Below are 12,428 nucleotides of genomic sequence, written 5' to 3' on the forward strand. Positions count from 1 at the left end.
TGTCATCCTGGTTATTATTATCCATAATAAATAGATCCCCAAGATTGACCAAAAGCAAATGGTAATCCATTTTATAAAAACAAGACTAAGAGAAGAAACTATGATTTAACGAAAATAACAAGGTAAATAACTACTATTAAACAAGCGATAGTGAATGAAGCTAACAAGAAAGAAGAAGAAAAACTATAACCACACATCAACCCGACCGCCTCAACTACCAACCCAAACGAACCCCGTCGAAAAACAACAGTGACCGTCAACCTCGACCAAAACAACAGAAAATGATCTTGTGTACTAGATTTGAGTCTCGATCGCAGAGCGTAAGTTTGCACGGTCAAGTGTTGCCTTGTGACTAAGAGGTCACGGGTTCAAGTCCTTACAGCAGCCTCTTACCAAAATGACAATGGAAGGCTTACCTCTATTACACCTTTGTGGTGAGACCCTTCTCCGGACCCTCGCCTTGTGGGGACGCCATCGTGTACCCGACTCCACTTTAGTTGAAAGTGGTGCTAAAGGCCAAAGCAATTATGGTGACAAATTGACGAGGCGCCAATACTCATACTTATAATTGGAGACTTAGAGCTGAAATAGGTTTGTTTCCATGAGGTAAATGGAATCATAAAAGCCTCAACGAAAACGAACTTCGACTACAAAGCAAACAAAAGACTATATCAACTTGAGCTTAATGGAAAAAGGACATTTTAGTGTCTACTTCAATTACTGAAACTCCCTATAATTGGCTAAACATGACCAGAAGTTTGTCGAAGACAACCAGTTAGAGTATGAATGAGCAGACGAGCTCGGCTGAATATGGAGCATCCTAAGAGAAATCTAAAGGATGAAACATGACAGCAAACAATCCTCAATTGAAGCAAAGAGATGAGTATGACGGATCTAATTAGGATGAAAATTGCTTGCAACAAACTATGAAATTCTGATATTAACACCCAACAAAAATTGTCACCACAACCTTTGACCAACTTAAAACTTGCTACGACTCTGATAATAGAAACTAAAATAAAAACGTATCTCCCAGAAGTCCAAAACTTTGGCATTTTCAAGATATGGAAGACATCTTCGACAAACAAGAAAAATAGAACAAACAAAAGACAATTTAATTACATTGTATTATATCAGATGAACCAAAAAACGCAGCACTATCTAGGCTTCAAACTTTGTGAGAGATTTTGATGTAATTCAAAAACCTGTTAAGAGCCTGACCACTGTCAATGGCCTCTCTGGCTCTATCTAGGGCTGAAGATATATCTTCTGCACCATCACAACCTAATAAGTGATCTACCATACCCGCATTCAACACAATTCTATCATATGCGGGTCCTTTCTCTCCTTGAAGAGCTGATATCCCAAGCTTTATATTCTTCGCTACCTGCAATTGCCAGCAGTTCAATGTATCTAAAGATTAAGAGTAAAGAGATTAAACAAAAAGGATATTTTTCTGCACTTGGGCCAAAAGCTTCACCCACTAGCCCACTAAAAACTTCTCGTAAAGTCTTAACTACCCATTATATGGGTCGGACTCATGATCAACTTATGATAGGACCGTCTCATACGAGAATTAGCGGTTCTAGGGTTTGACATATAAGTATACTAGTTTGAATACCCGTGCGTTGCAACGGGGTAATTAACTTATTTATAATAAAACGTTATAAGGGTTTAATGTTTACATTCTATGTCTAATGATTTGTTTACATATTATTAAAATATCTCTTTCAAAAAAAAAAAAAAAAAGATTAATATATACGTGGGTTAACTCTTATTTATAATCATATAATCACCTCACCTTATACTAATCTTTCGATGTAGGACAGTTCTACTATTTATAAGTAATATATTCACCAAACTTGGATTATTTTTCTGATGTGGGACAATTCTACTATTTATACGTAGTATATATTCATCAAACCTGCATTGTTTTTCAATGTGGGACAAATAACATACTCATAATTACACCATCTTTTTTGCACTTAGTTCGACATCCAACCAGATCCCGAATACCGAATATGGACAATTGCTACTCATTATATCTAATAGTTGTATTTAAGTTTAATAATATGATCAAGTACTCTCCATTAATATTTGTACGTTGTTTTTCTTCAATTTTTTTTTTTTATCATAATTGAGATACGGAAATTTCCCGTGGTATCCCTTAATTTTGTCAGATTTTCCATGTTACCCCTACTTTTAAGAATTTGCCTATGGTACCCTTGAGGTTCCATTTTTTTGCCCATAGTACTCCCTAATGTAAAGGCTGTTAAATGGACGTTTTGTTTGATGGCGTGGCAATAAAATAACAATTAAAAAATAATACTCTCTTTATTGTTTTATTGGTACGGATATCTATCTCTTTTAAATGAAATTTTAATTAACTATATCATTATAATATTGGAAATTTCTCATGGTGACCTTGAACTTTGATAGATTACACACGGTACCCCTAATTTTAAGTTTTTACAAATGGTACCCCTGTGTTGACCTTTTTCTTTCGCAGAATACCATTTGACAACTTCCGTCATAACGCCATTACTCCTATGACTTGTGACTCCTTTTTCTTTTGTTATCTATTACACAAACACTTCATCATCTAATTCCTAAATCCATATTTTATTTAATAAACTAACATTTAATACCTAAATAACAAACCACAAATAGCATGGCATGCTCAATTACGCATCTAGTTACTCATAGGAGTAACGGCGTTATGAAAAAAAGTAAACACAAGGGTATTATATGTAGAAACTTAAAATTAGGGGTATTATGTGTAATCTACCAAAATTCGAGGGTACCATGAAAAATTTCCGTTATAACATTGACAATTTTATCGCTCTTTCTCCCACCTAAAAAAATGTTACAATTTTAAAAATTTAACATTTAATTCAAAATTATGTTTAAAGTCTCTTATATAATAAGTATACTTTGAGAGATTCAATATATTTGGGGTGATGCCTAAGTTCCAAGGATAAATCCTATTTATAATTATGGGATCACTCCACCTTATGATAATCTTCTGATGTGGGACAATTCAACTATTTATACGTAGTATATATATTTATCACACCTACATTATTTTTCAATGTGAGACGAATAACATATTTAAAAGTACACCGTATTTTTTGAACCTAATTAGATATCCAACCCGATTTAATAATAAGCAAATACTATATTATCTATTAATATTCATATGTTTGTTTTCTATTTTTTTTATCATAATTAAAATATGTGCAAATGATATGAACCTATACTCTAATGATAGAATTTTTTTTAACACAATTCTAATTATATTATTTAAACGTAGTATATTTACCACACCTACATTATTTTTCAATGTGGGACATATAAAATCTATAGGTAGAAAATATAATGATATAAACTTTTAAGAGCTCTCCAAGACAATACTTAAGAGACTCAAAAGATTTTGGGTTGATGCCTAAGTTCTAAGGATGCCTCCTATTTATAATCATAGAATCACCCACCTTATGCTATATTTCGATGTGGGAAAATTCTATTTTTTATATTTAGTATATTTGTCACACCTATATTATTTTTCAATGTGGGACATATAACATACTATGAAATACACCATCTTTAATATGTGCAAATTATATGAAATCTATATATACTCTAATGATAGCATTTCTTACCATGAATCTAATAATATTATTTTCATAATTTTTTTACCGACATTTTGCCAAATGAAATGTAAAATTTTTTATATAAAAATTAGAAACATTACTTGAATATAAAATAAGAAATACAGAGTATATATTATACTCCATCCATTCAACATTTATCACCCCATTTCAATATAATACCCCTCACATATAATGGGGAAATGTTGTGATAAATATTGAATGGAGGAGTAATAACTAAAAGATTTTCCAAAGATTAACTTACAATACTTAAGAGAATCAAAAGATTTTGGGTCATGACTTCTATTTATAATCATAAGATCACCCTGCCTTATGGTAATCTTCCGATGTGGGACAATTCTAATATTTATACATAGTACATTCACCACACTTACATTACTTTTCAATGTAGGACAAATAACATACTAAGTACACCATTTTTTTTCGCACCTACTTTGACATCAACCGGATTTAATAATGAGAAAATACAATACAATCTACACTCTAATGATCAGCATTTTTTTGCCACAATCTAATTATATAATTTTCATACGATACTTTTTTGTCAAATGAAATATAAAGTTTTTATATCAAAATTATAAACATCACTTTAATATAATATAGAAAATGTATATATATGAGATAGTTCTATTATTTATATATAATATATTCACCACACCTACATTATTTTTCAATGCGGGACATATAACATACTAAAAAGTACATATCTTATTATCTTTTATATCAAAAAATTTTGGGTTAATACCTAAGTTTCAAGGATGCCTCCTATTTATATTTATAGAATCACCCTACCGTATACTATTATTTCGATGTGAGATACATAATTGAATTATTTAGACGTAGTATATTCATCATGCCTACATTATTTTTCAATGTAAACGATATAACATACCAAGAAGTACATGTCTCTTCTTAAAAAAACCATTATTGTATACATATTATTTTTCTTTGAAGGTAAAACCACTTGGTCTCGATCATTAGATAGGGATCTCTACATCGTACATATAACGACTCATAACGCTCTATTACTGCATTCAGAAGACAACCATTAGTAAAATCTTTAGTTTTGTACTGTGTCAGGAGACTACCATTAGTAAAACCTTTAGTTTTGTATTTTTTGATTTTCTTGTTCATGTTCTTAACTCTTTCCCTGGTAGTTCCCAACGATTTCCACTTTATTTTTTATATCATATCGTAGATAATTATAGAAAATCTTAAGAGCTCTTTAAAACAATATTGATGAGACTCAAAAAATTTTGGGTGGATACATAAGTTCCAAGTATGCCTCCTATTTATAATCATAGGATCACATCACCTTATACTAATCTTTCGATGTTGGACAATTCTACTATTTATATGTAGCATATTCATCACACCTACGTTATTTTCCAATGTGGGACAAAACATACTAAAAATTACACAATTTTACATACTAAGAAGTTTTAATATGTGCAAATAATATGAAATTTATACTCTAATGATAGCATTTTTTACCACGAAGCTAATTATATTATTTTAATAATTTTTTTAACGATACTTTTTTGCCAAGTGAAATGTAAAATTTTGATATAAAAATTGGAAATATCACTTGAATATAATTTAGGAAATATATATATATTATAATAATTAAAAGATTTTCCACTTTTTTTTTACAACAAAAATTATTATTTATGATACTTTCCTAAATTAATTTTTGATGATGTGGACGCTCTCAGATCGCTCGAAAAAACTCTCTTTTATATATATATATATATATATATATATATATATATATATATATAGATAACTGTATGAGAAAATAGCACACTTGCAGAATGCCGCTACACTTATTTCCTTCACTACAATGACAAATCCCTACTTACTAGAGGTTATCCACATCCACCTAATACTCCCAGACTCCAGTTCCGACCTTCTTACAACTTCATACTTTTACAAGATTTAATATACTTACGTGGCAGAAAGCGCATTGTACAAGAGGATTGAAGGGTGGCGAGACATGATTGACTGAATGAGGGTGATTGAGACAGGAATAATCTAGCTGAGATTGAGTAATATATGTCAATAGATATCGGAGGGTGAAAGGAAAATGTCTCCATCTTTTTCTTATATAGCGGTTGGAGCGAGCCGCTACCTAGGTGCACATTGGACCACTGGACCCCAAGGCATACATCATACATAAAGTTAGCCACACTTTTCATCAAAGTGACAAACTCTGACTCATGGTGGCATGATCATTTGCTGGAGCAAGGGTTTGAACTTGAAACTCAGGAGTTATTATTAGTTCATGTGTTAATGAACTATGTCAATTGTCAGAGAACTGTCTATGTTGATGACATGGTTTGACTTCTTATTTTCTCATTTACTTTTTGGTACTTCTCGGCCAGTGCTTACTTTTACAAATCTATTTTCATTTGCTTCATTTATTTGTTCTTTTTCTATAAATTTTCATCCGTTTCCTTTTTTCCAACTTTTTGATCTCAGTACATCTCCTCTTAGGGGTTGCTTGAATAGAGGGTAATTGTGAAAAGGGTAATAGAGGAAAAAGCGAAGGAAAATAGAAAGTAGTAGGGGCATAGCATACTGGAAAGATATAAAGATAGGACAACACGTTCCATTATGAGGGTAACAGTCATCCACCTCCTCACACAATAATGCTATTAACCCTCATATGGGAGAAGTCCCTCCCACTCCCTTCACCCATTCTCCACCCCTTTATCTTCCCTTCACCATAATCATTTTCCTCATTTCTTCTTTGTTATAAGCTCCATTAACCCACAGCAATTACCCCTACAACAAGCAAGCCCTTACTTCTTTTTCATGAGAGTTTCTCAAATTCTATAGTTTATCACCACTCTTCTGTTTCCATTTTTAACCTCCTGAATCATTCTTTTTCCTCTCTTTCACTTTCCTTTCTTTCACTTTCCTTTATAACTCTCTTCAACTCATTTTTAATTAAACTGATACTTTGATTCCCTGAAATTCATCCATGAGATAGTTTGCGTAGCTGATCCCAAATACTTTTATTACCAAGACTTTGTCAGCTGTCATGGCCGTCATTAGCAGAAAGTGCTAAATCCAAGTTCTGTTCAGTTTAAGTAATTAAGAAAGACTTAAAGTCGGATTTCTTCATAGGAGGATTTTTTTCCTGAAAGCAAGGGTGGGCCTAGAGACTAGAAAATCATTTATAGGTGTAATGCCTTCTACTTTAATCCTGGCAGCTAATGAATAAAAAATGGAAATGCATTTTGTACTTAGAAAGTGAGCTATTCAGTACTCCGTAATAAATAAATGAATGAAGTAAGTAAGAAATTGACGTTATAAATAAGATGAACATACAAATCAAGGAACATAGTCCATAGTCCTTACCGATCTATCAGTCCTTGGTGTATCAGTGGGATCAATACCATAGTCCTCAGCATTCACCTCAAAACTGAAACTCTCTCGCGATACACCTGGAGTAAACTTTTAGATTTTAGTTGGAAAAGGAATAATACAATAAATATAAATACAAAACACCTTTGAAATGTAAACACATGCTGCAAATTATGACAGACCATCAATTTCAAAAGCAGCTGGACTGACAGAAGAGCGAAAGCCAGAGCAATAGTTGACTGGAAGACCTTTAGATGAACTTGATGACCGTAACCTGGTTGTCATAGATAATGCCCCTTCTTCACCCTACACTAAGAAATCAGAATTATAAAGAGGATATCTGCTTCTACAATTACAAGCATGAACGAGTTATGTGACAGAAAGGTTAGGTAATAACCAACTAACACTTTTAAAAATGACTCATTATGATGGTTTTTTTCAATTATAAAAAAAACAAATGGAATTATCATTTTGATGTGCCTAGGATTGGATAATCATTTACAAACTCGTTTTGGTGTCAAGAAGTGAATCAACATTAAACAAAGTAGTAACTGAAGTTTCACAAAAAAATAGTAAGAATAAAACAAAAAGTTCGCTTATATGGTTGTGCTTTGAATAAATTATGCTTACATCACACCAAACATCACCAAAAAGGAATCAAACCTTAGTAAAATGAAATCTGTGAAACCTCAAAGAACTATTAAGGTTAACCGATGACTGAGACACCAAAGGGGAATTTTTCAGGGTTAGAGCTAAAACGACTAAGCTTCTAACCTTGACAACTAAGCCAGCATGAATGCCTCTTCTTCTCATGAGCATTAAAAGAGGTTCTTCGTATCCTTCATGATAAAATCCTGCAACAATTGCTTCCTTTCCTCGAGCCTGTTCAAAACAATTTAATTCTCAATATTTTTCTTGATTTGCCCAAGGTATTTTAAATATTTAGAATATGTTAGCACTTACAAATGTACTCAATGACATGCAATGCAACAAAAAAAAAAAAGACAGGTTCCAGTCGTGCTTTGGTGTGGTTTGGAAAACTAGTCCATACACCTGTACATCACTAACCAGTTGAGGGTCTTGAGAGTTGAGACCACTTATCTTGACTATAGAAGACGCTAGACATAGAAAAGTATAACTATATAAACTACCCAAATAAAAATTCAGATAACAGTATCACCAACTTGACTAAAATTTTGAGGTTTTAAAGATAATCGAATTCAGATACCACAGAAATTTATACACAAATCAAACAAAATGCATCTACATACACACTTACCCTGACGAACTGTTGAACCTTTTCAGATGTTGCCAATGGTGGGCGTTTCTTAATGTGTTCCCTTAATCCAATCAATGAGTATCTGCAGCAATAAGTTTTGACCTTGAGTTTTCAGTTTGACTGAACTGCCTTCTAGAGACATGACTTAACAATTTGCCGCACAACAAGTTATATGATCAAAAGCTGCCCAGGAGTTGTGCAAAATACGGTAGCTTGCCAATGGAGAGTAACACTTGCGAAGGACAACAAATACGTTTATACATTGATGGGTCTAGTCAATAAACTGTAAGCAATTCTAATAAACACATCTTCCTAGATTTTTCAGGATAGTTCAACTGTTAGACATTACAATAATAATTACTGGTATTTTCTGATAAATCTTTTTGAAGCAGGGTCAGTTAAATTGGACAATGGTAATATTAACAAATAATAAATACGTTATCATTTTGGCAACTACTAATAAGCTACTCCCTCCATCCCAATTTTATTGTCCCCTTTTTCTTTATTTTTCCATCTCAAATAATTGTCCCCTTTCTAAATATAGTAACTGGGACTTCACAGGTAATCTTTATTAGTCAAAGGGTGTTAGTGGTATTTGCCTATTTGGCCATCATTTCTTAAATCTAACCTTTGGTTAAAGGGGGACAATTAAACTGAGAAGCAGGGAATACTTCTTAAGCCAATTATGAATCATCAATCGGATTTTACTTTTTCAACATGAAATCTTTAGCTGCTTTAACAAACTATGAATTTGCAAAATGAGACTTTCACTTCATATTTTGCCAAGTCATGAAAATCATATTTTAGAATTGTGATCAATGGATACAACAACAGCTTTCCAGTCTGACATTTTCTGGCCACCTAATCTACAATAAATAGAGCAAGCATTTTTCTACGCAGACAAACTCTTCAATGGTATACACTTACAATGATGGGCGAGCTTCTCGTAAACTTAAATATGAAAAGCCCACATTGTCATCCTGAGAAAAGTAGTAAAGTGAATCTATGAAGTGATGAAGACTAAACATTCCCTTAAATGTTGGGGAAAAAACAAAGTAAATCCACTATTAAAAGTTCAAACCTCAATAAGCTGCTTTGCCTGTGACGTTGTCAAACGTGTATTCGCCCCCATATATTGCAGCATCTGTTCTTCTGTGACACCCCCCTAAAGAAGATTGACGATGTGAACACAACTTTAGAGAATAATAAAGTAAAAGAGACACACATATAACATCACAAGGAAATCATCTTCAAATAACTCGGTTTATACTACCTACATGCAAAGATAATAACAAAGTGAGATAGTGTCAGTTGATTAGAGTTCAAGTGCATCTCAGAATACATATTCTGACTCTAAACAGTCACAATCCCTGTGAATTACACCTATTAATCTCATATCCATAGGTTATAGCTGATAGGCAACTTTGTATTAAACTAAAATTAGTGAATGTGTACATGCTGAAGACAACTTTACAACAGGAGTCCCTGACTTAGAAACAGATGAAGCAAGAAGCCACACAAACCAACCTTTGGGGGCATCCAATCCACACCATGAAGCAAGCACGATTCACCGTAACATGATCTCACAGCAGCTACGAATAACGTGCTCCGGAAAAAGCGTGTGTTGCCATCATAAGGTTCACCATAGTGAGTTAAGGACTTTACATCAGCAACTGAAGGAGGGCCTATTGATCCAGAAGAAATACACAAGGACCAATAAATAATATTCAGATGGCAAAGTCAAGTAGTCAACTAATGTGTTTAGATCAAGCCCCTCTAAATTCCTCTTTTTTAGAAGAAAGAATCTGGTTAATAATATGCCAAAAGAGCACCAACCCCATATTTCATAGAATTAGGGGCATTACCAAATTCATCATCAAATGCAAGACAATACGCTTTTAGCTCCCGATTTGTTTCCCTGTTCATGCGTTGACCTATCAAAAATGCGGAAAGCAATGACTCGCTCACCCTTGTTGATTCATTATCTCTGGATCCAAGAAGAACATCTTTTAGAACACCATTAACCTCCTCGTATCCAAGATGACCTCCTGCTAGAACTTCTCGCAAGGCACCAACTAGTCTCATTTCCCTAGTATCTTGTCCTGTATAATGCGGTCCAACAGAACTGCTCGCCCCCATTATGGAGCCTTCTGGATCGGCTATGAATAAAACATCACGGGGAAGATCACGAACAAGCTCTGGCCAGAAAGTGTTCATGGCATGCCTTTCCCCTTCACTCCACTGTGTGGCTTCAGGAAAGGCATTCGCCCTGATAGTCATTCCCGCAAAGAAAGCACCAAGCTGAGCTTTGGAAACCTCATACTCTTCTTTAAGTTCCCCCTTGGCTGAAATTACACAATAACGGGTCAGTCATTTCATATTTAACTTCTGTAGAAAGCAGAGAACGGACAAGAGATAAGAGTATCATATGTTTTGTCTAGTGTGTTCATGCACATATGGTTAGAACCTTAAATCTGGAGGAACCAAATAGATTAAGACGTGCACAAAACTTAGAGAAATAATTATAGATTTTTCAGGATTGACCATATCTTTAGCAGGGGATTCATTCTATTTCATCAAAAAATGAGTTCCTGACTTTGCCCATTGCTGCACAGGCCAACTGATTTCCTGCAGTTCAAACAATCCGTTTTACAGCCACCTCACATATGATTGTTGTACCAAAGTTGGTTGGCGTGTGTGGTAAGTGCTCTCATTTCTTAAACAAGTGGTCTGGTGCGAATGAAAAAATCAAACTTGGGAGGGGTCTATCCATTAAGTTGCCTTCAATACCCCGAAGGATTGCCCCAGCTGTCAATCTAATCCCTCCAACTTTAGGAAATGGAGTTGCCTAAATTTACACCTAAAACATTACATTTCGTACGACGGTAGTAAGAAAGGAGGTATAACATGTAACATGCATTTACAAATTTACAAATGACTGATGACGTAACGAGTCGATAACATGTACCCCCTCCAGCCCTCAATTCTCTTCTTCAATCTTGCCATTTTCCATGAAAATTGTCTCGTTTACACTTTGTAATTTGAATTAAGACCACACTTATTCAACCCTTGCCATTCCTATTCCAAGGAGTATTTTAATGAAACGTAGTTGTTCGAGAGGGAGTATACTATAGTCATACAAAGGTGACAAACGCTAATACGGAAGTAGCCCAAAAATACTTTTGTGTAAGGCGGGAATTGCGAGAAATACCAGATTTCAAGATGGTGTGGAGAACATGAGCAGCTTGATCATAAGTCAAGGGCTTAGTTTGAGTGGGACCAGTACAAACCCTAGCTTGAGCATCCAGAACCGTCTGATTCGGTATCCGGAGCTCCGGATTACGGTAAGCCGTCGATATCCCCGGGTTTCTGGTAGTGTCCTCGGTCAACGCTAGCTCTTCCATTTTCACCGTCACGGCAATCATGGATAATCTGCATCTCCGGCGAATACGATGGCTGAATTTTAAGGAAGCTGGTATGGCAGTGGGTTGATTGAAGGATTTGACGGCAGGGATTGAAGCCGGTGACGGTGATGTGAATGGGTGTAAGCGGTCAGCGTGGAGTGACAGTTTCATTTTCTAGAGGGGCCAATATTTTGATGTTTTTTTTTTTAAGAGTCCATCTGAGTACTGTATTATAGACATTAGGGGGCGTTTGGTTCGTGCACGGGTATGGGGTTGGAATCAGGAATCATACCCGGGTGGTATGGATTTGGAACTTGATTTCTCATACCTTGTGTTTGGTTTATTTTTGAGTGGTATGGGTTTGAACATCAATTAAGATTAAAATGCGTAAATTAAAGTATTATAAATAATAAAATATTATAAAATCATGAAAATGATTAGTTAATCAAATAAGTATATATAAAAAATTGGATTTACAATATGCTATAATTTGTTTTTTCATATTTTTGATCAATTTAGTTTGATACCCGTGGGTATCAATCTCATACCCACCCCCTCCTTGGGTATGAGAAACCCATACCTCATGGGTTTGAGGTATGGGTATGAAACCCTTGTATTTGCCAAACAAACACTTGGTATGGGTTTGGCTCATTCCAAACCCATACCTCATACCTTTTTTGGGTGAACCAAACACCCCCTTAAAGA

At 34.4% G+C, this 12,428-nt stretch overlaps 1 protein-coding gene across 1 annotated transcript; it reads right to left on the reverse strand.

Annotated features, from left to right (window-relative positions):
• Window positions 1–916: 916 nt before the first annotated feature.
• LOC141653592 (uncharacterized) lies at window positions 917–11,937 on the reverse strand. Its single transcript, XM_074461419.1, has 10 exons — window positions 11,531–11,937; window positions 10,185–10,664; window positions 9,847–10,004; window positions 9,401–9,484; window positions 9,247–9,299; window positions 8,320–8,401; window positions 7,815–7,922; window positions 7,223–7,346; window positions 7,035–7,120; window positions 917–1,387 (listed from the first exon to the last, which is right to left on the reverse strand). The coding sequence occupies exons 1-10, from the start codon at window positions 11,892–11,894 to the stop codon at window positions 1,169–1,171; spliced, it is 1,758 nt and encodes a 585-aa protein (XP_074317520.1). The 5' UTR covers window positions 11,895–11,937; the 3' UTR covers window positions 917–1,168.
• Window positions 11,938–12,428: the final 491 nt, after the last annotated feature.

This window comes from Silene latifolia, chromosome 4 (genome assembly GCF_048544455.1).
Source record: "Silene latifolia isolate original U9 population chromosome 4, ASM4854445v1, whole genome shotgun sequence".
In the NCBI taxonomy this organism is placed as follows: Eukaryota; Viridiplantae; Streptophyta; class Magnoliopsida; order Caryophyllales; family Caryophyllaceae; genus Silene; species Silene latifolia.

Bases quoted from the DNA above. Each gene is read 5' to 3' on its own strand.
- LOC141653592 (XM_074461419.1), bottom strand. From the start codon at position 11,894: ATGAAACTGTCACTCCACGCTGACCGCTTACACCCATTCACATCACCG. The intron at 9,300-9,400 runs GTTTGAACTTTT...TACTTTTCTCAG, and splicing joins AGGCAAAGCAGCTTATTGAG to GATGACAATGTGGGCTTTTC. The intron at 8,402-9,246 runs GTAAGTGTATAC...TTATTGCTGCAG, and splicing joins CGAGAAGCTCGCCCATCATT to ATACTCATTGATTGGATTAA.